The following is a 26159-nucleotide window of genomic DNA, read 5'->3' as shown; positions in this document are numbered from 1 at the left end:
CGTGGCAGAAGTTCAGAATCGTCTTCGGATGGTGTGTGGTCACCCATGCTGGGGTCCTTGGGGCCGGTCCAAGATGGCGGCGCCCACTGCTCGCACATGGCTGGGGCTGGACAACATGGCGGCGCCCATCCCCCACACGTGGCGTCAGCAGAGCAAGATGGCGGCGCCCGGGGGCCCCACGTGGCACTTGGGGAGGAAGCTGGTGATATTCCTGGGCCGCTAGGGGCCCGCGGAGAAGGTTGGAGCGGCAATCCGCACTCACCGCCCGGAACCGCAGCGACCGCCCGGGCCTGGCAGACCACCATGAAATGGCCCTTCTTGCCGCACCCCTTACACATTGCCGAACGGGCTGGGCCGCGCTGTCGGGGGTGTTTCGCCTGCCCGCAGAAATAGAAACGGGGCCCAGCGGGGTTGCCGGGGCGTCTTGCAGTGTAGGCCTGGGGCGATTCCGAGTCCGCTGGGGGGGATTCCACGCTGCCCAGGGGGCCGCCGCGCGGTCGGGGGCATAGGCGCAGGCATTTCAGGAGGCAACGTCCAGCGAGTTGGCGAGGGCCCGTGCCTCCTTGAGACCCAGAGTGTCTTTTTCGAGCAGTCTCTGGTGGATTTGCGGGGACTACATACCCGCAACAAAAGCCTCCCGGATCAAAAGTTCAGTATGTTCGTTAGCCGAAACTTGTGGGCAGCTGCAGTTTCTCCCTAGCACGAGGAGCGCACAATAGAATTTGTCTAGTGACTCACCAGGGCTCTGCCATCCCTTTGCCAGTAGGTGCCCGGCGTAGACTTGGTTTACTGGTCAGATATAATGTCCTTTGAGTAGTTCCATTGCGGAATCATAATCTGTAACATCCTTGACGAGCGTGTAGATGTCCGGGCCCACTCTCGAGTGCAAGATCTGTCGTTGCTGCTCCCTCGTGGGTGTGCTTTCTGCTGTGCCGAGGTAGCCATTGAAACATGCTAACCAGTGCTTAAAGGTTGCTGCTGCGTTAGCCGCATGGGGGCTGATCTGTAGACACTCCAGCTTGATGCGGAGCTCCATCCTTTAAAACTTGTCTATTAAATTGATGCACAATCAATTGACCACAGAGGCGAAGTTGTAGTCCGAACTGAAGGCTTTAATAGACAAGATGTTTCCTCAGCAGCTCAGCTACACAAAGGAAGCTGTGGGGAACACACGGGCTCTTATACCCCGCCTTACAGGGCGGAGCTACCTTACAGCTCTAGCCAATGGGTGACGAGTGTTACATACCATTGGGCCAATGAGCAGCGAGCCTTCTCCACCAATGGTGTCTCGGCATTTCTATTTACTGTAATACCTCTAGTCATACTACCACAGAAGGCCAGCTAAAACAGCAGGATACAAAATGGCAGCTCTGGTATCAAGTTAGTGTTACACAATCTGCCTGCTCTGCATACTTGCAATGCACAATCCTGACATCCATGTTAACATCCTCACCAAGGTGCCATTTGACATGGGACATGCCAAAAGTGAGGACATGCAGCACCAATACCATATCGGTACCAAAATATTACCTACAAGGCTGAAATGGAGCCTAACTTTGTTGCCTCCAATTCTTATTTGATCTGAGTGGGACGCTGTTAGAACTGGATTTATAAATTTAGTTGAGGTGATTGGTGCAGCCAAAGTGTAAATGGGAGGCTTGTTGTGATTGACATGGAATACAGCAAATCAGGAGGAACCAGGAAAATGGAGACTGGAAGTTCACCCAATCTGTGCGGAGTCTGCAAGTTCTTCCCGTGTCTGCATGGGTTTCCTCCCACAGTCCAAAGACGTGCAGGTTAGGGGGATTGGCCGTGATAAATTGCCCTTAGCTTCCAAAAAGGTTAGGAGGGGTTATTGGGTTACAGGGATAGGGTAGAAGTGAGGGCTTAAGCGGATGGGTGCAGACTCAATGGGCCGAATGGCCTCCTTCTGCACTGTATGTTCTATGTAAGTATTCCAACAATTTGGGATTTACCGGCAATTCTGTGAATACGCATCTAATTCCAATTTCTTCAATTTTTCACTTATCAATGTTATTCTTACTTTGAGCAGCAAGTTTTCAGATCAGTGAAATATTAGAGATGACAGTTCCAGGCAAACTCAGAAATATGTTTGAGTCATTGGCTGCTTTCTGCCACTTTAGTTTGGTACTTGGTAAGGACAGCACGGTGGCGCAGTGGTTAGCCTTGGCCTCACCAGCGCCAGGCACCCAGGTTCAATTCTGGTCTTGGGTGAAAGTCTGTGTGGAGTTTGCACTTTCTCTCTGTGTGGGTTTCTCCCGGGTGCTCTGGTTTCCACCCACAGTCCAAAGATGTGCAGGTTAGGTGAATTAGTCATGGCAAAAAAATTTCCCCTTATGTCCAGGAATGTGCAGGTTATGTGGGGCTACGATGTTACAGGGATAGGGCAAGGTGCTCTTTCAGAGGGTCGGTGCAGACTCGATGGAGTGAATGGCCTCCTTCTGCACTGTAGAGATTCTATGTTCTATTTGTATCTTTAAAACAATTGGAGAATCTGATTGTTCAGCTTTCTGCTGTTTGGTATTTACTAATTGAATTGGAGCTGATTTTGATCAGGTTGCATCAATTTAAATTTGATAATTTAGCAGATAATTCCTCATTTCAACCAATCTTTTGTTCTTGCCCTTTGGGTGGTAATGTGGTGATGATGCACTTTGTTCAATTATAAAGACAAAGGGCGGGATTCTCCAGTTACCAACGCCAAAATTGCATTTGTCTATCTGCCGGCGAATCTATTTTTACGTCAAAATTGGGGGCGGCGCCATTTTTCCATGCTCCGCCCTCTCAAAATCACCGTACTCAATGATTACGCCACACGCCGTCGGGACAGCCTCAGGACGTCACCAGAGGCCCTCCCCCGATGCTCCGCCGCCGATGGGCCAACTTCCTGACGGTGTCGGTTGAGAGTCCTCACTTTTCGTAAAGCTGGAGTGGCAGCTGCGGACTGTGTCCTGCGCCCCCACAGTTGGGGGGGGGGGGGGGGGGGGGGTGGGGGGGTGGGGGGGGGGGGAGGGAGATGGAGATGGTCCGCGGGGATAATAGGGGGGTGTTCTTTGGCATGCCGGGTCCATGCGTGGCCTGTGCCATGTTGTATGGCGTGGACGCGGCCGGCTGCTGTCATGCGCATGCACGGCCCCGGCCATTCTGCGTCTGTATTGGCAGGTATGTGGCATGGCTGCTAGACCCTCACTGGTGCCGGAATTGGTGAGAGTCCGCTGCCACTTTTGCCATCGTAAAATGCCCCTGAATTCTCCATTTGAGCCGCCACTTAGCCGCTGAAACAGAGAGTCCACCCCAAAGACTTTCAGAATAAGTGGGAGTTTCTGGCAAGGAGGAGATGTTGAAATTCTCTGTCTTGAGTCCTTGGAAATGATGAACCATAAAGATAACAAACAACTTCACTCATATTTAAAACCACTTTATAAACAATAGGGCTCTTTAAGAGATTGTTCTGTAACTTATCGGAAAGGTGAATGGATCATGTGTGTGTAATGAACTCCAATTGGGTGCAATGAACCTCAATTGAGGGGGCCCATATAATCACCTGTGTAGGCTTTGTGAGCAGTCTTAAGTTGACTGGACTGCTAGCAGCACTGTTTGTAGCTGCTCCTGTAATATCGTTATTGTAAATAAATATTGGTGTGGTGACGGAACTCCTGCCTCCAGTGGATTACTACAGTGTGACTGCACTTTCTCCTCTTCTTTTGGAGCATTGTGGTGGGTCTCATACCCTGTGGTGATTGTCCCTTGGCAACACCAAATGTCACCTGACCTGGCTGGCCAACCGGGAGTGGGGAATCACCCCAGAGGGAGGAGTTCCGTTAATCAAAAAGCATTCCAGACCCAGCGGCAGACATGCTGCTGCTCTTGTAGGTACTTGTAAATAAAATCCTTTGTTGTTCACGTGAAGTGCCTGAAAGTGCATCATTTTGTTTTATTCATTTACAGGATGTGGGTGTCACTGGTTATGCTCAAATGGAGAATTCAAGGGCATTTTACGAAGGGTCGGCATTTATTGCCTAACCCAAGTTGCCCTTCAGAAGGTGGTGGTGAATTGCCTTCTTGAACTGCTGCAGTCCAGTCCTTAAGGTGCAGCTACACCCACTGTGCTGTTCGGGAGGGAGTTCCAGGATGTTGCCCCAGGGACAGTGAAGGAGCAGCGATATATTTCCAAGTCAGGGTGGTGAGTGAATTGGAGGGGAACCTGCAGGTGATGGGGCTCCCAGGCATCTGCGGCTCTTGTCTTTCTCGATGGTAGTGGTTTGGAAGGTGCTCTCTGAGGAACCTTGGTGAGTAACTGCAGTGCATCTTGGAGATGGTACACACGGCTGCCACTGTTTGTCAGTGGTGGAGGGATTGAATGTTTGTGGAAGGGGGAGCAATCAAACGGGCTGCTTTTTCCTGGATGGTGTTGAGCTTCTTGAGTGTTGTTGGAGCTGCAGTCAACCAGGCAAGTGCAGAGTATTCCATTACATTCCTCACTTGTGACTTGTAGATGGCGGACAGGCTTTGGAGGATCAGGAGGTGAGTTACTCATCCTTGGATTCCAAGCCTTTGACCTGCCCTGTGTTATAGGTCCGTATTTACAGAACCCCAAAGTGTATCATGGAGTTCAACTGACCCACAACTTTTAATAGATTGTGGTGTGGGAAGCACATGGCTTACTCCACAGGTGTGGGACAACAGAAATGAACAAGTGTGTTTATAAACAAAACAATGTTTATTCTATCAACTCAAGTTAACCTTTTTAAAACAACGATTGAATATCTTAACACCCATTAATTCAAAGATAACCCCCCAAAGACTAAGTAATCCTTTCAGCTGTCCTTTTAACATCCAAAAGACTTAACCAACCTTCAAACAGTAGCACATTAGGTTACATTCAATATGTATAGTCTTTTGGATTGCAGAGAGATATATCACCTATATGCTGCTTTTGTTGACTTCAGCTACAGTCCTTTGTTTTCTTCATGCAGCTCACAGCAAAACACAGACACTCCCAGCTGCTTTCTCAAACTGAAACTCAAAAAGCAGAAGTGAGCTCAGCTCCCACCACCCTCTGACATCACTTCAGTAATATGATCAGTTTCATTTCTTAAAGGTACATTGCTTACACAACTGTTTCTTAAAGGTACTCTCACATGACACCTGGTAGGCACAGTATGTGGCTAGTCCAGTTAAGTTTCTGATTAATGGTAATCCCCAGGATGTTGATTGTGGGGGATTCAGCGATGGTAACGCCATTCAATGTCAAGGGGTGGTGGTTAGATCCTCCCTTGTAAGAGATGGTCATTGCCTGGCACTTGTGTGGCATGAATGTAACTTATCACTTATCAGCCCAAGATGGATATTGTCCAGGTCTTGATGCATTTGGACATGGACTGATTCATTATCCAAGGAGTCGCGAATGGTGCTGAACAGTCATCCGCAAACATCCCCATTTCTGACCTTGTGGTGGAAGGGAGGTCATCTGGCGATGAGGGTAACTTATTTTTACTGAACATTTTTTTACAAATAAAATAAAACAGTTAGCACAAGTTACAATACAAAAAAAATCAAGAACCCCAATTAACGTAACCCCTCCCAACATTAAACTGAACTTAAGAACTGACTGCAACTAGCTAAAGGAAATGAATGACTGCCACTTAGATAGGACCCTTTTACTGACCCCCCCTAATGGTGTACTTGACTATCTATAAGTACTATAAGTACTACACCCAACCAAGACGAGGCACTTGGCGGAGTAGGAAACCTCCACTCAAGCAGAACTCATCTCCGGACTATTAACGAGGCAGAGGCGAGAACATTCACCTCCACCCCCATTTGCAGCACCGTGAGTCTGATAACAGTGGTCATGGCTCCAGTTCGACATTAAGCATCTCTGACATGGCGCTAATGAAGGAGACCCAGAAGCTCTCTAAGTTGAGACAAGACCAGAACACCTCTGGGAAACCGCTGACCATGTACCATCCCCCTTGATCCGTAATCGTCCTTGTCTCCGTGAACTTCGTCCTCTTGCAAATCAGTATGGCTACTCCCTCAGCCCTCGTCCCGGAACATGAATGGTATGTCTGTCCCACCCAGCCCTTTCTTACCCGCAGTCGGTCCTTCTCCCTCAGGTGTGTCTCCTGCAGGAAGATTATGTCAGCCTTCAGGCTTACGTGGACGAAGAGTCTGGATCTTTCCACTGGGCCGTTCAGTCCCCTTACAATCCAGGTGACTATCCTGATGGGGGTGTCCCCCCCCCCTGTTCCTGAGGGTCGACCATACTTACCTGGCGGGGTTTCCCTTTGTCAGGGGGCAGTGCAGAATGGCCATGGTCGCCATTCTCACAACGAGGCCTGGCCCCTGCGCTCCGGCGTTTCCCATTGTCCAGGGGACACCCAATATAACCGCCAACTATGTGTGTGCCACTTGGGTGCGCCCCTGAACTCTGGGGTTTCCCTTTGTTTAGCGACTCTCCAAAGTGACTGCTTGCGGCGCCATCTTGTTTCCTCGGCCTGTTCCCTCCCTGCCAATCAGAGTGGCAACTCTTTTTTCCCCTCCTGTTTCCTACATATTCCTTGTTATTCCCCTGCCCACCTCTCCCCGCCTACCTGCATCTCTCCCCTCCCTCCCTGCCCGCCCCCCCCCCATCTCTTTCCAGGCGCTCCCTCCATGCCGAGAGGTGCACCGCGGCCCCCCTTACTGCCTGTCTTCCCGTCCTAGCTCTGCCCGTTAGTATGGTGGCTCCCCTCCCAGGGTTGGTCTAGCCATTTGCCTATGCCTGCAGACTGCCTGTTGTTTCTCCCTGCCCCCTCAGCTCCATTTCACTGTATCGCTCTCCCCTGTGACCGGTCTTTCTGATCAGAACGAGGCAGTACAGTCCTGTGCAAACATGAACATTGCCTAGGAGTCTCCCTTTCTGTTTCTTTCAGTGATCATCCTCCGACCCGCCTTCACTGCTGTCTCACCTGATCTTTATCCAGGTCATTGGCCCGTACAAAGTCATTTTCCTCCACCGGGCTATTGAAATAGTACTCCTTGCTCTGGTGCGTGACCCAGAGTCTGGTTGGGAATAACATGCCAAATCGTACCCACTTTTTATAAAGCGCCTACTTTGCCTGATTAAACTCGGTCCTTTTTTTTCCAGGTCTGCCTCAATGTCCTGATAGATCTGGATTTTATGTCCTTCCCATGTGCTCGCTTTCGTCTGTCTAGCCCACCGCAGGATCCTTTCACGGTCCTGGTATCAGTACAGCTTTGCGATGATCGCTCTCGGCTGCTCCCGTGCCTTGAGCCTCGTTCTGAGTGACCTGTGTGCCCTGTCGACTTCTGGGGGGGTTAGGGAAGCTGTCTCTCCCAACTTGGTTGCTCAGCATTTGGGCGATATATTCTGTCATGTCTCTGCCCTCGATGCCTTCCAGCGGCCCATAATCTTCACGTTTTGCCGTCGGGACCTGTTTTACTGCTCCTCAACCTTCCCCTTCAAGCTCCCCTGGGCCGCCATCAACCTTTTCACCTCTGCTTCCAGAGTAACGGTCCTGTCACTCTGGTCTATCAAAGCTGTCTCGAGGTCTTGAATCGTCCTCTCCTGTGCCTCCACTTTCTTTCCCAGTCCGCCGATTGTTCTTTGTAGGGAGACCGTCGCCTCCGTCACCACCACCTGAATCTCGATTCTAATCGCCTCCTTCATGGCGGCCAGCTCCTTCTTGAGGAAGGTCCTCCATTCATCTCCTGATGGCGAGGGGGAGGTTGGTGTTTGGGTCGACGGTCTCCCCCTCTCTTGGGCGGCCGGACTCTCCTCGCCTCGTGGCCCTTTATGCCACTTCTGCCATCTCTTCGTCCTCTTGAGCTCCCATTCACTGGCATTTTTCCCAATGTTCCTTTTCTTCCATTGGGGTTGTATTGTTGTTGAATTTTGGGGCAAAATTCATCCAAAAGTGTTTTTTTTGGTTATGGTTGGGAGGAGAGCAACCTATTGCGTCTGCTCAGCACCATCACCGACACCGAAAGTCCAGCATTCAAACTTAAAAATTTTTTTTTTTAATGTTTTATTAAGGCATTTGTAATTGTTTAACAACAATTTCAAAAGCAAACTTAACACAGTAAATTGCAACCCCCACCCCCCCCCCCCCGCCCCTGCTGACAGCTGAATTATCTCCAAAGAAGTCGATAAACGGTGTCCACCTCCAGGTGAACCCTAACGTTGATCCTCCCAGGGCGAACTTGATCTTCGAGTCTGAGAAACTCGGTCATGTCACTAACCCATACCCCGATTTTGCAGGTTTCAAGTCCCTCCACGCCAATAAGATCCGTCTCTGGCCAACCAAATAGGCAAAGGCCAAAACATCAGCCTCTCCTCGCCCCCTGGACTCCCGGGTCTTCTGACACTCCAAAAATCGCCACCTCCGGACTCGGCGCCACCTTGTCTTTAATACCGTGGTCATGGCTTCGGCAAATCCTTGCCAGAATCCCCTAAGCTTTGGACATGCCCAGAACGTGTGGACATGGTTTGCAGGCCATGCCGCACACACCCAAAAAAACTGCTCATACGGGCCACCGTCATGTTTGCCCTGTGAACCACCTTTATTTGTATCAGGCTGAGCCTGGCACACGGCGAGAACGCGTTGACTCTACTCAGAGCATCCTCCCACAGAACCGCCTCGAGTTCCTTGCTCAACCCATCCTCCCATTCACACATTACCTCCCCTATCTGGGTTCCCTCCCATTCCACAAGTTGTTTATAAATTTCAGAGACCTACCCCTCCCCCACTCCCGCTTTTGAAACTACCTTGTCCTGTACCTCCCGAGGCAGTAGAAATGGAAAGGTTGAAACCTGCCTCCGTGCAAAGTCCCTCACCTGCAAAATACCGGAAACAAATTCCCACCTGGCAGCTCAAACTCCTCCTCCAAATCCTCCAAGCACGGAAAGCTGCTGTCAATGAATACGACCCCTCCCCCACTACCCATTTCCTGATCATAGCTATATTTGCCGCCCAATAATACTTCTTAAATTTAGGCATGTGTGGATTTGCCCGCCCACACAAAGCCAGGGATTATCACATTGATCCTCTTAAAGAAGGCTTTTGGAATTAAAATAGGGAGACATTGGAATATGAACAAAAACCTCGGGGGAACCGTCATCTTTACGGTCTGTACCCTCCCCGCCAGTGACAACGGGAGCATATCCCACCTTCGAAAGTCCTCCTTCATCTGCTCCACTAACCAAGCCAAATTTAATTTGTGCAGCTGATCCCACTTCCACGCAAAACCTGAATCCCCAAATACCGAAAACTCCCTCCCACCACCTTGAATGGCATCCACCCCCCCGCACCCCCCATCTCCTCTCCTGCACCGTCGCCTGAATCGCAAAGACCTCACTCTTACCCATATTCAATTTATATCCCAAAAACCGGCCAAATTCCTCTCAGATCCCCATAATCTCTCCAATCCCCCCCCCCCCCCCAGGTTCAGAAATATACAGGAGTAGGTCGTCCGCGTATAGTGAGACCCTATGCTCCAGCACCACCCCCCGCCGCACTTTCCCATGCCAGTTCTTTCCATTTCTTTGACGCTCTCAGCGCCATCCCCAGTGGCTCTATAGCCAAGGCAAACAGCAGTGGGAAAAGTGGACATCCCTGCCTCGTCACCTGGTGTAGCCTAAAATCAAGGTGGGTTATGCAACAGTTCCATGGAAAGTACAGCGACCAGGCCCACCCAAAATCTTGCCAAACTCACTAGCAAGGCTAAACAGAGAAAAATCTGCAGCCACAATCAGCAAACTACATCTGCCCCCCAACCCCTCCTCCCCATCCCCCAAACAATACCACACCCAAATATACATACAAAAACAGTAAGATGAACATAAACAACTAAAGGAAATCCAACAATTCTCCAACATCCCACCCCCAACATCCAAAAAAGCCTCAAAAACCTCAGTCAACCCACACCCAGTCCATGCTTTTGTACAAAAGAATCCGTCTCCTCCGGCACACCAAAGAAAATAGTCTTTCCCCTCAAAAGTGACTTTTATACAGGGCGGCTTTGGCCTTGTTGAAAACCACCGGCTTCTTTGCCAGATAAATCCTGATGGCATGGCCTTCTCATTTGTAATCGCAATGCCCCTTTGCCCATGTCAGGACCCACTCTTTTTCCTGAAAGCTGTGAAATTTCACAATAATGGCTTGCGGTAGTTCATTGGGATGGGGCTTCTGTCGTGTGTTCGGTGGGCTTAATCCAGTTTGGGAGGAGACACGAGTCTACCCTTCTCCACCATCTTCCCAGATATCTTCACAAAATACACTGTGGAAGTTGGGTCTTCCATCCCCTCTGGCAGCCCCACAACACAGATTTTTTGCCTCCTTGAATGATCCTCCAAATCGTTCACTTTGGCCACCAGCGTTTATTCACCTCAGCCAGAGAGACCTGGGGCGCGATTCTCCGCTGCCCACGACGGGTCAGAGAATAGCGGGAGGGCCTTCCCGACAATTTTCACGGCCTCCCGCTATTCTCCCCCCCCCTCCGGCCGCCCCCCGACACGAATCGCTGCTCGCCGTTTTTTACAGCGAACAGCGATTCTCCGCAGATTGATGGGCCGAGTTTACGGCCGTTTTCACGGCCGCGATCACACCTGCTTTCAGCGTTTGTGAAAACGGCCGCAAAGTGCCCGTCCCGGACAACCATGGCCCCGATTGGCATGGCCGCACCACGGCCGTGCAAAGGGTGGCATGGGCCTGCGATCAGTGGGCACCGATCGCGGGCAGTGAGTCGGATACCCGCGCACTATTTGTTCTTCCGCCGCCCCGCAGGATCAGTCCGCGGGGCGGCTGAGGGACATGACGGCCCGCGCATGCGCGGGTTTGACGCGTCTGCGTGATGACGTCATCCGCGCATGCGCAGGTTGGAGCTATCCAACCCGCGCAGGCGGGTCTGACGTCATCGTGCGTATCAGCCGTCGTGATTCTTGGCGGGCAGAGTTAGCGACGTTCACTAACTCCGCGTCGCCGTGATTCCCCGGGCCCCGATACTAGTCCCGCCCGAGGGGAGAATCGGGTCCCGGGACGGAGATCCGAGGCTGGCATGAAACACGGCCAGTTGCACGCCAGCCTTCACGGCACGCCGGATTTGCGGAGAATCGCGCCCCTGTACTTTCAAAGACAAAATCTGGTCACTGTGCCTCGAATGAGACATCTCCATGCCTTGTATCACGCTGCCATACACATTTACCATCTTGTTGGTCTTTTCCAATGCCAACTGAATGGGTGCCAGGGCCTCCGGGGCCTCTTCCATCGGTTTGCGGACGTCCCCTGACACTACCCACCTTTTGCTTCTCAAATTCCGCCACCAAGACGTGGGTAAGCATCTTGGCCATTAGTGGAGTGGCCGGAGTCACACAAGCTGCTTCGGCCATTGTCTCCACCGACGAGCCCCGAGAAACCTCCGATTCCGTCGACGAACATCAGCTTTCAGGCTTTTTTCCCTCTGGTTTGCCTGGGCATTTCCTCTATGAAGGCATCTTATTCCAAAACACAACTGGAGTTTCAAACAGAAGTACCCCAGAAACTGGGCTTAAAGGGCGGGATCCACTTTGTGCTTGTCTTCCCCCTACAAAACACCACCGGAAATCCCAGATAACATATTCTGACACTTCCTCTGGTTTGACACATGTGAATATCCAGTTTTAATCAAAGTCTCAGCAATGGAAAATAATATACTCACCAGAATGCCTCTTTGAAAGAGTAGACCACTTGACTCCTCCACGTTGATGTAATATGATGAGCACTTTGGGTATTATTTTCAAGCAAACTAAATAGGGGAGGAGGCGAAACACAAAATAATTCTTCTGTTTGTGGAACTCAGTTGTTTAACCTTCTTCGCAGTGTTCCAGCCACAAGTACGCCCGACTCCAAATCATTTAGTGAGCTTGTGGATTTAATGAAAGCTCAATTGCAAACTCAACCATCCGTCATACTCCAGAGAAATTTAATTTGATGGGAGTGCCCCAGGTGAATCAGTTGCGACTTACATTGCTAAACTGAAGCAATTATCAAGATTATTGTGATTTTGGAGCCAGCCTAATAGACATGTTACAGGATAGGTTAGTCTATGGTGTAAATAAAGGTGCTATTCAACACAAATTGTTTTCAGAGGTCAAAAAAGCTTTTAAATGAGTTGGCCGGTACCATATACCTTACGAGAGAAAGTGGATACCAAGTTAAAAAGGTTGGAAGAATTCGGCACCATCCTGGCAGTTCAGTTCTCAGAATGGGCAACACCTATCATCCCCATATTGAAACTGGACAAGATCGTCTGTATTTTTGGCAATTAGAAGCCTGCAGTTGATCAGGCCACCAAGCTGGATAAATATCCATCCTCAGAATTGAAGACCTGTATGCAAAATTGGCAGGAGGGCAATTTTACAGAAAGGTAGATATGAGTCACGTCGACCAGCAACTTGAATTAGAGTCGGCTTCCTCAGGATATGGCATAATAAACAGACACAGACACAAAGGCCTATTCCAGTACATGTGCCTGTCTTTAGGCTGTCTTCAGCTTATGCAATATCCCAAAGGGCAATGGAGTGTCTACTGGAGGGGCTACCACGGGTTGTAGTACACCGTGTCAATGTCCTTATAACTGGATCAACAGAGGCTGAGGATCTCTTAAAGTTAGAAGAGGTGTTAAAGAGATTTCAGGAGGCTGGACTTCACCTCAAGAAAGAGAAGTGCACCTTGCAAGCCATTGAGTTGACCTACCTGGAGCACCATCGTGATACACAAGGTTACACCACGTGGAAGACAAGGTCAAGGTGTTAAAGGAGGCACCTGTCCCCACAAACACTACTGAACTCAAATCATTTTTGGGGATGGTAAACTACTATGGATATGTTTTTATATCGATTGATTGCCTCTACTGTGCTGCTTCCTTGCATATTCTGCTGAAGAAACAATTGTTGGTTTTGAAAGGCTCCCCAAGAAGAAACTTTCAACAGAACAAAGTAATTGCAGAAATTCCTCAAACCTATTAGTGCTCTTTGACACATCTAAAGGACATATATTGACCCGAGATGCCTGCCCCTATGGTAACGGTGCACTTTTGTCCCATGAGATGGACGGTGGCTCTGAAAGGCTGCTAGGGTATGTGTCAAGAACCTTCTCTCGAGGGTGGAAAAAACTCCTCACACATCGAGAAAGGACGAGTAATAGTCTTCAGCGGTAATGCATTCCACCAATAGCTACACGGCAGACACTTTACAATAATTTCTGACCACAATCCTGTTGAGCTTCTTTCGATAAGGTTCTCCCACTAAACACTGCCATACAAATTCAACGATGACCATTAATTCTGTCCGTATATGAATATACTTTCAAGTCCTGACCTTGGACGCAAAGCGAATGCAGACATCCTTAGCCACGTACACTTGCAGGAAACTATCAGGTGTACTCCAATATCACAAGAATTCATCATGGCATTAAATTATAGAACATAGAACAGTACAGCACAGAACAGGCCCTTTGGCCCTCAATGTTGTACCGAGCATTGTCCGAAACCAAGATCAAGCTATCCCACTCCCTGTCATTCTGGTGTGCTCCATGTGCCTATCCAATAACCGCTTGAAAGTTCCTAAAGTGTCCGACTCCACGATCACAGCAGGCAGTCCATTCCACACCCTAACCACTCTCTGAGTAAAGAACCTACCTTAGACATCCCTCCTATATCTCCCACCCTGAATCTTATAGTTATGCCCCCTTGTAACAGCTACATCCACCCAGGAAATAGTCTCTGAACGTCCACTCTATCTGTCCCCCTCATCATCTTATAAACCTCTATTAAGTCGCCTCTCATCCTCCTCCGCTCCAAAGAGAAAAGCCTTAGCTCCCTCAACCTTTCCTCATAAGACCTATCCTGAAAACCAGGCAGCATCTGGTAAATCTCCTTTGCACCCTTTTCAATGCTTCCACATCCTTCCTATAATGAGGTGACCAGAACTGCACACAATACTCCAAATGTGGTCTCACCAGGGTCATGTATAGTTGCAGCATAACCCCGCAGCTCTTAAACTCAAGCCCCCTGTTAATAAACGCTAATACACTATAAGCCATCTTCACGGCTCTATCCACTTGAGTGGCAAACCTTCAGAGATCTGTGGACATGAACCCCAAGATCTCTCTGTTTCTCCACATTCCTCAGAACCCTGCCGTTGACCCTGTAATCCGCCTTGAAATTTTTTCTACCAAAATGAATCACCTCGCACTTATCAGGTTTAAACTCGATCTGCCATTTCTCGGCCCAGCTCTACATCCTATCAATGTTTCTTTGCAGCCTACAACAGCCCTCCACCTTATCCACTACTCCACCAATCTTGGTGTCATCAGCAAATTTACTGACCCACCCTTCAGCCCCCTCCTCCAAGTCATTGATAAAAATCACAAATAGCAGAGGACCCAGCGCTGATTCCTGTGGTACACCGCTGGTAACTGGTCTCCAGTCTGAAAAATTTCCATCCACCACCTCTGTCTTCTATGTGATAGCCAGTTCCTTATCCAATTGGCTAAACTTCCCTCTATCCCACACCTCCTTACTTTCTTCATGAGCCGACCATGGGGAACCTTATCAGACGCCTTACTAAAATCCATGTATATGACATCAACTGCTCTACCTTCATCTACACACTTAGTTACCTCCTCAAAGAATTCAATCAAATTTGTGAGGCGAGGCTTACCCTTCACGAATCCGTGTTGACTATCCCGGATTAAGCTGCATCTTTCTAAATGGTCATAAATCCTATCCTTCAGGACCTATTTCATTAACTTACCGACCACCGAAGTAAGACTAACTGGCCTATAATTACCAGGGTAGTTCCTATTATTTTTCTTGAACAGAGGAACAGCATTCGCCACTCTCCAGTCCGCTGGCACTTTCCCCGTGGACAGTGAGGACCCAAAGATCAAAGCCAATGGCTCTGCAATCTCATCCCTTGCCTCCCAAAAAATCCTTGGATATATCCCATCTGGCCCGGGGGACTTGTCGACCCTCAGGTTTTTCAACATTTCTAATACATCCTTCCTCAGAATATCTACCTCATCCAGCCTACCCGCCTGTATCATACTCTCATCCTCAAAAACATGGCCCCTCTCCTTGGTGAACAAAAGTATTCATTCAACGCCTCTCCTATTCTGACTCCATGCACAAGTTCCCACTACTGTCCTTGACTGGCCCTACCCTCACCCTGGTCATTCTTTTATTTCTCACATAAAGAGTAAAAAGCCTTGGGGTTTTCCTTGATCTGACCCGCCAAGGACTTCTCATGCCCCCTCCTAGCTCTCCTAAGCCCTTTTTTTTTAAGCTCATTCCTTGCTACCTTATAACCCTCAAGCGACCCAACTGAACCTTGTTTTCTCATCCTTACAAACGCTTCCTTTTTCCTCTTGACAAGACATTCAACCTCTTTTGTGAACCATGTTTCCCTCACACGGCCATTTCCTCCCTGCCTGACAAGGACATACCTATCAAGGACACGCAGTATTTGTTCCTTGAACAAGCTCCACTTTTCATTTGTGCCTTTCCCTGACTGTTTCTGTTCCCATCTTATGCTCCCTAATTCTTGCCTAATCACATCATAATTACCCCTCCCCCAATTATAAACCTTGCCCTGCCGTATGGCCCTATCGCTCTCCATTGCAATAGTGAAAGACACCGAATTATGGTCACTATCTCCAAAGTGCTCTCCCACAAACAAATCTAACACTTGGTCTGGTTCATTACCCAGTACCAAATCCAATGTGGCCCCCTCTCTTGTCGGCCTATCCACATATTGTGTCAGGAAACCCTCCTGCACACACTGTACAAAAACTGCCCCATCCGAACTGTTTGACCTATAGAGGTTCCAATCAATATTTGGAAAGTTAAAGTCACCCATGATGACTACCTTGAGACCTCCACAGCTAGCCACAATCTGTTTAGCAATTTTTTCCTCCACATCCCTATTACTATTTGGGGGCCTATAGAAAACTCCTAACAATGTGGCCTCTCCTTTCCTATTTCTAACTTCGGCCCATATTACCTCAGTAGGCTGATCCCCTTCGAACTGCCTTTCTGCAGCCGTTAAACTATCCTTGATTAACAATGCTACTCCTCCACCTCTTTACCACCTTCCCTACTCTTACTGAAACATCTATACCGTGGAACTTCCAACAACCATTCCTGTCCCTGTTCTAACCATGTCTCCGTAATGGTCACAACATCATAGTACCAAGTACCAATCCACGCTCCAAGTTCACCTACCTTATTCCGGATGCTCCTTGCATTTAAGTAGACACACTTCAACCCACCATTCTGTCTGCCAGTACACTTCTGTGGCCTTGATACCCTCCTCAGTACCTCACTACTCTCAACACTGTCTTCTGGACTACAGCTCATTTTCCCAGCCCCCTGACAAATTAGTTTAACCCCCCCCCCCCCGAAGAGTCGTAGCAAATTTCCCTCCCAGGATATTGGTGCCCCTCTGGTTCAGGTGCAAACTGTCCTGGCTGTACAGCTCTCACCTTCCCCAGAATGTGCTCCAATTATCCACGTACCTGAAACCCTCCCTCCTACACCATCCCTGCAGCCACGTGTTTATCTGCACTCCCTGTTCCTCACCTCACTAGCACGTGGCACCTGCAACAAACCAGCGATGACAACATGGTTTGTCCTGGCTCTCTAGCGCTCCCTAAATTCCTGTTTTAAATCCCTGCCCCTTCTCTTACCTATGTCGTTGGTACCGATGTGTACTACGACTTGTGACTGTTCCCCCTCCCCCTTAAAGATTCTGAAAACACGGTCCGAGACGTCACAGACCCTGGCACCCGGGAGGCAACATACCATCCATGAGTCTCTTTCGCTGCCACAGAACCGTCTATCTGTCCCTCTAACTATCGTGCCACCAATAACAATTGCTCTCCTGCTCTCCCTCCTTCCCTTCTGAGCCACAGGGACGGACTCAGTGCTGGAGATCCGTTCATCGTGGCTTATCCCTGGTAGGCCGCCCCCTCAACAGTATCCAAAACGGTATACTTGTTACTGAGGGGAACGACCACAGGTGATCCATGCACTGACTGCTTCCTCCCAGCCCCTCTCACCGTCACCCATCTATCTTGATTCTTCGGAGTAACTACATCCCTGAAGCTACTATCTATGACCACCTCTGCCTCCCGAATGATCCGAAGTCCATCCAGCTCCAGTTCCAGTTCCCTAACGCGCTTTTTGAGGAGCTGGAGATGGGTGCACTTCCCACAGGTGAAATCAGCAGGGACACTGATGGCATCCCTCACCTCAAACATTCTGCAGGAGGAACAATGCACAGCCTTCCCTGCCATCCCCTCCAGATAAAAAAAGAAAAAGAAAGAAAGAGCTTACCTGTTATTCACTCTAACCCTTAGGTTAAAGGAGGTGGAAGGGTGGGGGACACTACAAGTGTAGTGTCTAGGGATTAGGAACTGCCCAACTTAAATACAGGTAAAAATAAAACACTTAACCAGCAACCACTGCACCCCACACGAGAACAGCAATCAGCTGTTATGGGCCTGTGCAAACAATTTAAATCTTTACTACTTACCCAGCAGTCACTCTGTCCTCACTCCGACCGGATTCAGCTGGAAACTCCCAACAGTATCCGAGACGTCACGGACCCTTTCATCACATTGTCAGTCTTGGCGAAGCAGATCAGGAACTGAACCAATCAAGATCCACATCTGACCAAAGTGAGACACATAATATTTATAGGATGTGCAAATGAGCCAGTTTCCAATAAAATGAAATCATTCTTCACCAACAAAAATAAATTCAGTTTTCAGGATTGTACCATACTCTGGGCAGCAAGAGTAGTCATTCCTGTACCAAGCAGAGAGCTGGTCCTAATTGAATTATACTGCACTCATCCTGGTATGACGAAGATGAAGATGCTTACCAGGAGTTATGTGTAGTGGCTGGGTATTGATGCTGATATTGCAAAGCTAGTGATGTTAAGTAATGGGTTAAGAGACATTCCAATTAGTTGTTTCATTTATTTTAAGCATCCAATAATTGACACTGATTATGTAAAGGGGCGTCAGGTGGCCTTTGTGTCAGGTGATATGATGATCGGGTTTTGAGCAGAGTCAGTTAAAGTGTAATAAAGGTGTTTGTGAAAAGGAGCAGAACCTTTGACTCTTTATACAACAGCAGCTAAACATCTAACAAGTGAAGCACTGTCAACAGTGCCAACTGCAACAATAGGTGCCTACTACAGCCCCTTCTGCATCCTTGGGAATGGCTGGTCGGCCATGGGCATGAATCCATTACGTTGGTCCATTCCTGGTCACAATGCTTTTGTTCGTGATTTATGCATGCTAAATACATGGAGAGTTTTGAGGTGAAGTCATCTACATGCATGTTACCATTGAAAGATCACGCCAATGCTTTTCAATTCATGGATTACCTGAAGTCACGGTATCAGACAATGGAACCATATTGATAAGTTGAGTTTCAAACCTTCACTTTCAACGATATTGAACATATAGGAATTGTACCTTACCACCCAGCATCATAGGACCTGAAGATATATGAGCATAAATAAGTGATTCGGCCAATCGAATGCTCTGCCATTCGATAATGGGTGATATTTTTCTCAACCCCATTCCCCAGCACTTATCCCCATAACCCCTGATTCCTTTATTAATCACCAACCTATCTATCCCATCTTAACTATACTCAGGGACTTGACCCCCACATTCTGAGGCAATGAGTTCCACAGATTCACCATCTTCTGGCTGAAGAAATTCCTCCTCATCTCAGTTTAAAGGATTGTCCCTTCAGTCTGTGGCTGTGCCCTCAGGTTCTGGTTCTAGTCTCTTGGACTAGTGAAACATCTTCTCCACATCCACTCTCAGTATTCTGTAAGTTTCAATGAGATCCCCTCTCATCCTTCTGAACTCCATCGAGTACAGATCCAGAGACCTCAACCACTCCTCATATGACAAGCCCTTCTTTCCCAGGATCATTCTTGTGAACCTCCTCTGACTCTCTCCAAGGTCAGCACATCCTTCCTCAGATACAGGGCCCAAACTGCTCACAATATTCCAAATGGGGTCTGACCAGAGCCTTTTTCAGCCTCAGCAGTACATTTCTTGTATTCTAGTCCTCTTAAAATGAATGCTAACATTGCATTTGCCTTCCTAACTGCAAACTGAATCTGCATGTTAGCCTTAAGAGAACCCTAAACTAAGACTCCCAAGTCCCTTTAACCTTAAGATTTCCATGCCGTTATCCAAAGTGCATTGGCTCACACGTTTCCACATCTGTCTGAGCCCCCCTGCTTGCCTCTGCATATCTTTGTATCATCTGAAAATTCAGCAACAATGCCCTCAATTCCTTCTGCCAAATTGTTAATGTAGATCGTGAAAAGTTGTGGTCCAAACACTGACGCCCTGCGGCAGACCACTAGTCACCGGCTGCCATCCTCAAAAAGACCCATTTATCCCCACTCTCTACCTTCTGCCAGCGGGCCAATCCTCTATACATACCAGAACCTTGCTCTTTTTTATTTATTTTTTATTTTTATAAATTTAGTGTACCCAATTCATTTTTTTCCAAATTAAGGGGCAATTTAGTGTGTTCAATCCACCTAGCTTGCTCATCTTTGGGTTGTGGGGGCGAAACCCACGCAAACATGGGGAGAATGTGCAAACTCCACACGGACAGTGACCCAGAGCTGGGATCGAACCTGTGACCTCAGCGCTGTGAGGCAACAGGGCTAACCCACTGCACCACCGTGCTGCCCAGTACTTTGCTCTGAACACCATGGGCACTATCTTACTTATCAGCCTCCTGTATGGCACCTTGTCAAAGGCCTTCTGGAAATCCAAATAGATCATGTCCACTGGTTCTCCTTTGTCTAACTTCCTCGTTATCTCCTCAGAATTCTAACAGAATTGTCAGGCATGACCTCCCCTTGATGAAGCCATGCTGACTCAGTCCTATTTTATCGTGCACTTTCAAGCACTCCACAATCTCATCCTTAATAATGGACTCTAAAGTCTTACCAGTGACTGAAGTCAGGCTCACCTGCCTATCAATTCCTGTCTTCTACCTCCTTCTCTTCTTAAACAATGGGTTACATTAGCCATTTGCCAGTCCTCTGTGACCCTGCCTGACTCCAGTGATTTGTGAAAGATCACCTCCACATTCTACTCAGCTGGAACCCTGGGGTGTAGTCCATCCTGTATGGGTGTTTTATCCATCTTCAGACCTTTCAGCTTCCCCAGCATCTTCTCCTTAATGTTGGCCATTCACCTCTGCCCCTCTGCTGAAGGTCTGGTATGCCACTAGTGTCTTCCACTGTGAAGACTGATGCAAAGTATCTATTCAATTCCTCTGCCATTTCTTTATTCCACATTACTATTTCTCCAGCCTCATTTTCCAGTGGTCCAATGTCCACTCTTGCCCCTCTCTTATATATCGAAAAAAAACTCTTGTGATCTTCTTTCATATTACTAGCTAACTTACACTCATTTCATCTTCTCCTGCCCTTATTGCTTTTTTAGTTGTCCTCTGCTCGCTTTTAAAGGCTTCCCAATCCTCTGGCTTCCCACCAATCCTCACCACGTTGTATGCTTTTCATTTTGCTTTTATGCTGTCCCTGACTTCCCTCGTCAGCCATGGTTATCTCATCCTCGCTTAGCAGGTTTCCTCCTCCTTGGGATGAATTTTTGTTGTTAACCCTCAAAAGCTGTTCCATTGTCTTCCCTACCAGGCTCCCCTCCCAATCAACTCTAGCCAGCTCCTCCTTCATGTCTTTGTCATTACCTTTACTCAATTGTAATGCCATTACATCTGATTGCAGCTTCTCCCTCTCAAACTGCAAGGTAAATGCTATAATATTGTGGTCACTTCCCCCAAAGTGTTCCTTCACCTTAAGTTCCCTAATGGCAAGTCTGCCTCATTACACATCACCAAATCCAGAATTGTCTGCTCCCTAGTGGGCTCTACCACAAGCTGCTCCAAAAAAATCATCTCATAGACATTCTATAAATCCCTTTTCTTGGGATCCGCTAGCAACCTGATTTTCCCAGTCCACCTGTAGATTGAAGTCCCCCATGATTATTGTAATATTTCCTTTCTCAAATGCCTTTTCTAGCTCCTGATTTATTTTCTGCCTCACATCATGATTACTGCTCGGGGGTCTTTACATTAACTCCCATCAGGGTCTTTTTTTCCTCTGCAATTCCACAACTTTACACACACAGATTCTACGCCTTGCGACACTATCGCTTCTATCAAATTTCTTACTAAAAAGGCAACCCGCCCCTTCTGCCCACATGCCTGTCCTTTCGATAGTGCACCTACCCTTGGATATTTAGACCCCAGCCCTGATGCCCTTACAGCTATGTCTGGTGATGCCCACAACATTGTACCTGCCAATTTCAATGCACATTAGTCTTGTTTCGTATACAGTGCACATTTAGGTACAACACCCTCAGTCCTGCTTTGACTGCCCCCCTTCTCAAAGTTGTCCCCTTATTTGCTGCGGCTGAAGTTAGATTCCTGCTTCTTTCCATACTCTCTACTCTATTACTAGTTCTGAAAACTTTACTAACCTCTCCTGTGACCAGCCCTGCTTTAACTAGTTTAAAGTCCTCATCAATAACCTGTGCTCCAACTTCTCCTTTAACTTTGATTTTCTAATTTCCATACAACTGAATCCTTTAGCCCTACTATTTCATTTAAAGCCCTATCTACAGCCCCATTTATGCAATTCGCCAGGACTCTGGACACAGTATGATTCAGGTGCAGATGGTCCCATCGGAACAGCTCCCTCCTCCCCCAGTACTGGTGCCAATGGCCCATGAATTCAAACCCATTTCTCCCACACCAACCTTTGAGCCACACATTTACCCCTTTAAAAAAAAAAATTAGAGTACCCAATTAATTTTTTCCAATAAAGGGGCAATTTAGCGTGACCAATCCATCTACCCTGCATATCTTTTGGGTTGTGGGGGTGAAACCCACGCAAACACGGGGAGAATGTGCAAACTCCATACAGACAGTGACCCAGAGCTGGGATCGAACCTGGGACCTCGGCGCCGTGAGGCAGCAGTGCTAACCACTGTGCCACCATACTGCCCCACATTTACCTCTTTAATCTTACTGACTCTGTGCAAATTAGCTTGTGGCTCAGGTAGTCATCCAGAGAAGGTTACCTTTGTAACCTGGAGACGATTACCTTTTTGGTGCTGCTTTTTAATTTAGTCCCTAGATGCTCATTCCTTCAGCAGAACCTTTATCCTTGTTCTACCTATGGTGTGGGGACTGACAACAATCGGATCTTTACCCTCCCTCTCCAGGTTCCTCTGCAGCCCAGATGAGATATCCCAAACCCAAGCACCAGGTACGTGACACAACCTTCGGGACTCTTTATCCTGATTACAGAGAACAATGTACATGCCCCTACCTATACTATCCTCGATTACGACTTATTGGGCTGGATTCTCCGGTCGCCGAAATCGCGTTCGGTGAACGGCCGGAATATCCGAGCTCCCAACCAAATCGGTGGTGGTGGCACTTTCGCATTGCTCCGCCCCCTCCAAACTACCGTGCCACGTATCGATGGCCTCAGGACATTGCCTGAGGCCTGTCCCCCGATGCAGCCGACCGGCCGAGTTCCCGACGGCGTGGGTCTCTCATGGTCTCATCCGTTGGGAACTCAGCGTGGCGGCTGCGGACTCAGTCCAGCACTGCCACAGTCGGGGTAGAGCCAATCCGCGGGCAGGGGGGACATTATTCAGGACAGGGGGCACTGTGGGGGGGGGGGGGGGAGGGGGTGGTCCAGGGTGTGCGAGCCATCCAAAGGGGGGCAGTATTTGGCGGGCCGGTTTCGCAGGCTGCGTCCGTCATGTACCACTGAGTGGCCTCTGCAGGATGCCACCATGCGCTTGCGCAGACATGGACCCGGTAATTCTCCAGGGCGTATCGGCAGTTAGAGCTGGGTGCTCTACACTGCCATCTTGCTAGCCCCCAGCAAAACGGGGAATCGGTGGCCGTTTTGCGCCATTTATTCTGCCGTAAAACGCCACCGTTGCCACGCTGCCGTGGGGACATAGCCCCAGAATCAGAGAATCCAGCCCATTGTCTCTAAGACCAGACATGGAGGGATGAATCGTTCATTAACATATGGACCACCTGAGAAGTGTGATGCACAATCAATGGACACGAAACGTAGATAAAGTCCGAACGATAGGCTTTAATACACAAGAAATGTACCCGGCAGCAGACGTACAGAAGAATGGCAGACTGCCGGGGAACACGGGTTCTTATACCCCGCCTCATAGGCGGAGCTACCTACCTCTCAGCCAATCGGCTGAGAGGCACATGACATACCTGGGCCAATGGGCAGCAAGTCCTCTGCACCAATGGCAGCTCACACTTCCAGGTACCGTAATACCCCTAGTCATACTACCACAAAGTGGTCCTCCACCACTGATGAACAGTGGCACGCATGTGTACCATGTACAGGATGCACTGCAGGAACTCACCAAGGTTCCTTAGGCAGCACTTTCCAAACCCATGACCACTACCTTCTAGAAGGACAAGAGCGGCAGATACCTGGGAATGCCACTAACTGGAAGTTCCCCATCAAGCATCTCACAATCCTGACTCACTTCCTTCAGTGTCATGGGTTCAAAATCCTGGGGCTCCCTCCCTAACAGCACTCTGGGGGTATCTACTCCTCAGGGACTGCAGCGGTTCAGTAAAGCAGCTCACCACTACATTCTCAAGGGAAACTCTGGATGGGCAATAAATACTGATCTAGCCAGTGACGCTCAAATCCTGTAAATTAATACATTTTGAAAAAGTTGCTCCAGCAACCAGTTTTACCATCAAGAAATGTTTCCAAACCCGTGATCACTGAAGTACCTCAACGATCTGATGAAGACAGAACTGATGTCTACAGGAAGTCTTTAGTGATGAACTGCCAGTGATTCACCTGATGAAGGAGCTACGCTCCAAAAGCTCGTGATTCCAAATACACCTGTTGGACTTTAACCTGGTGTTGTGAGACTTCTTACTGTGCCCACCCCAGTCCATCGCCAGCATCTAAACATCAGTGCCAGATGAGGTACCCGTTATTGCAGTTGCTGTTAACATGGATCCTGTGGAAGCGTCTCAGTCTATAGATTTACACTTCTCTAGAACAAATAGAAAACCCTCTCGAAGACTCGATTCATGATTGTCCAACTCATGAAAATAATGTTTAGTTAGAATTTAGGACTGAGTAAATTAGTTATTGAAGATTGTAAAAAGGTGGAGGAATGTGGTGATTGTCCCTTTTATAATCATCCCAGGGGGAGGAGTTCTCTTCAGCAGAGGCATTCCAGAACTAGCAGCAGACATGTTGCTGCTCTTGTAGATTCTTGTAAATAAATCCTTTGTTGATGACTAATGATTTAGGTGGAATTCTCCGTCGGCCGCCATTGGAATCGGGAAAGGCGATTGGGCGGAGAATTGGTTTTGACACCGAAATCGTGGTGCCGCCGGGTTTACGGCAAATCCCAATTCTCCGGTGTCTCAACAGCGGCGTCAATACGGTCCACTCCGCACGTATATGGACAGTAAACGCCACTGGCATATCATTAGTGGGCCTGACCCCGTATTCTCCAGGGCCTCTCCGATCCTCCGCCTCCACCAGGAGGAATTCTCGAAGGAGAGGTTCACTTGTGCTTTCACAAATCATGGACCAGGCGCCATGGCTGCTGATGGGGAGAGAGGGGGTACGGAAAGTGTTCGACATCGCCTTAATGTGCGGACAGTTGTGCCGCTGGCCGTAGGGGCATCTGCCAGGCCGGGAAGTAGAGGGGGATGGCCAGGAGGTGGGCTGTGGGGTCGGGGTAGACAGGCATGTAACACCATTGCTACAGCCTACCAGGCAGCCATGGGCTGCGCATGCTGCCGACTGCCCACTGTGTATTTAGTGCCCTGCCTTGGCCACCCCTCCTAGGTACCCTCTGGCCCCAACCAACTCATCAACAGGATGGGCACCCACCCACACAACCAGTGCCGCCTTGTTGGCTGGGATGAGTGTCTGTTTGGGGAGTGGCGCGCTCATATGCGGCTGAAGCTTGTCAGCCTCGAGTGCCAATCCCGACCCTGGTGAATCCGACACCATTTTCAATTGGAATCGATCGTGTTCAACGTGGTGCCTGTGCTTGCCCCTCAACGGTCGGTGAATTGGTCCAAGTGCGGCAGCAGTTTTGTTTTCGTGGAAATCCTCTGGGCTGGATTCTCCACCGGTGGGATGCTCCGTTTTCCCAGCAGCCCAGGGGTTTCCCGACGGCGTGGGGCTGCCCCACAGTGCGAAACTCCATTCACCGGCCGGCGTAACAGAGCATCCCGCCGGCGGGGTAAACCTGTGCCGGAATTCGCTGAGATTCCATGCTGCAATCACTCTCGGCGCGGGGGCGGAGAACGGGCGTCAGACCCACAATCGAGTCCAACGCCGCTCCCGCAATTCATCGCGCGCTGGTCGGGGGCCATTGAAAGAGGCACCTGTGCGATTCTCTGCCGACAACAGGCCGAGTTCCCGCTGGCGTGGTTAACTCATGGTTCCATACGGCGGGCACTCAGAGTGGCGGCTGCTGACTCATCCCGCGGCCGCCCTGGTGGGGGGGGGCAGGGGAATCCGTCACTGGGGAGGGGCCTCCAGGATGGCTGGGCTCACGATCAGGGGCCACCGATCGGCGGGTGTGCACGATCGCAGGGGGAGGGGGGTGGGATTATATTCTTGGAACTGGTCTGCGGTGTGGGTCTGCCGTGTTGCGCTGGGCCGCTGCCGCAGGCCACCGCCGCGCGCATGCGCGGACCCCTGGGCGGAGGTGCAGGGAGCTGTATTGGCAGCCGGAGAAGTGAGGAATACTCTGGGGCCCTGCTAGCCCCCTGCGAAATGGAGAATCACTCTGGACATTCTCCAGGTAAGTCCAGAGTGATTCTCGCCCGCTTTCCCGCGGGCGTGGGGGACAGAGCCCCATTCTCAGAGAATTCCGTCCCTGAAATGTGGAGCGACGGGGCGGAGAATACAGCCCTCTATTCCTGCCCCGGCGTCAACACATAAGTCTCAGGAACGGAGAATCCGGCCGGAAGTCTCT

The 26159-nt window shown here is 49.3% G+C and overlaps 1 protein-coding gene across 1 annotated transcript in view; it reads left to right on the top strand.

Moving 5' to 3' along the window:
* Positions 1 to 7315, top strand: part of LOC119970891 — a 136573-nt gene extending 129258 nt beyond the window's left edge. Inside the window, exon 7 of the mRNA XM_038805999.1 lies at positions 7154 to 7315. Within this exon, the coding sequence (XP_038661927.1) occupies positions 7154 to 7315 (162 nt within the window). The remainder of the gene's footprint in view (positions 1 to 7153) is intronic.
* Positions 7316 to 26159: the final 18844 nt, after the last annotated feature.

This window comes from Scyliorhinus canicula, chromosome 9 (genome assembly GCF_902713615.1).
Source record: "Scyliorhinus canicula chromosome 9, sScyCan1.1, whole genome shotgun sequence".
Taxonomy (NCBI): domain Eukaryota; kingdom Metazoa; phylum Chordata; class Chondrichthyes; order Carcharhiniformes; family Scyliorhinidae; genus Scyliorhinus; species Scyliorhinus canicula.
This window is presented reverse-complemented; position numbering and strand designations above follow the sequence as displayed.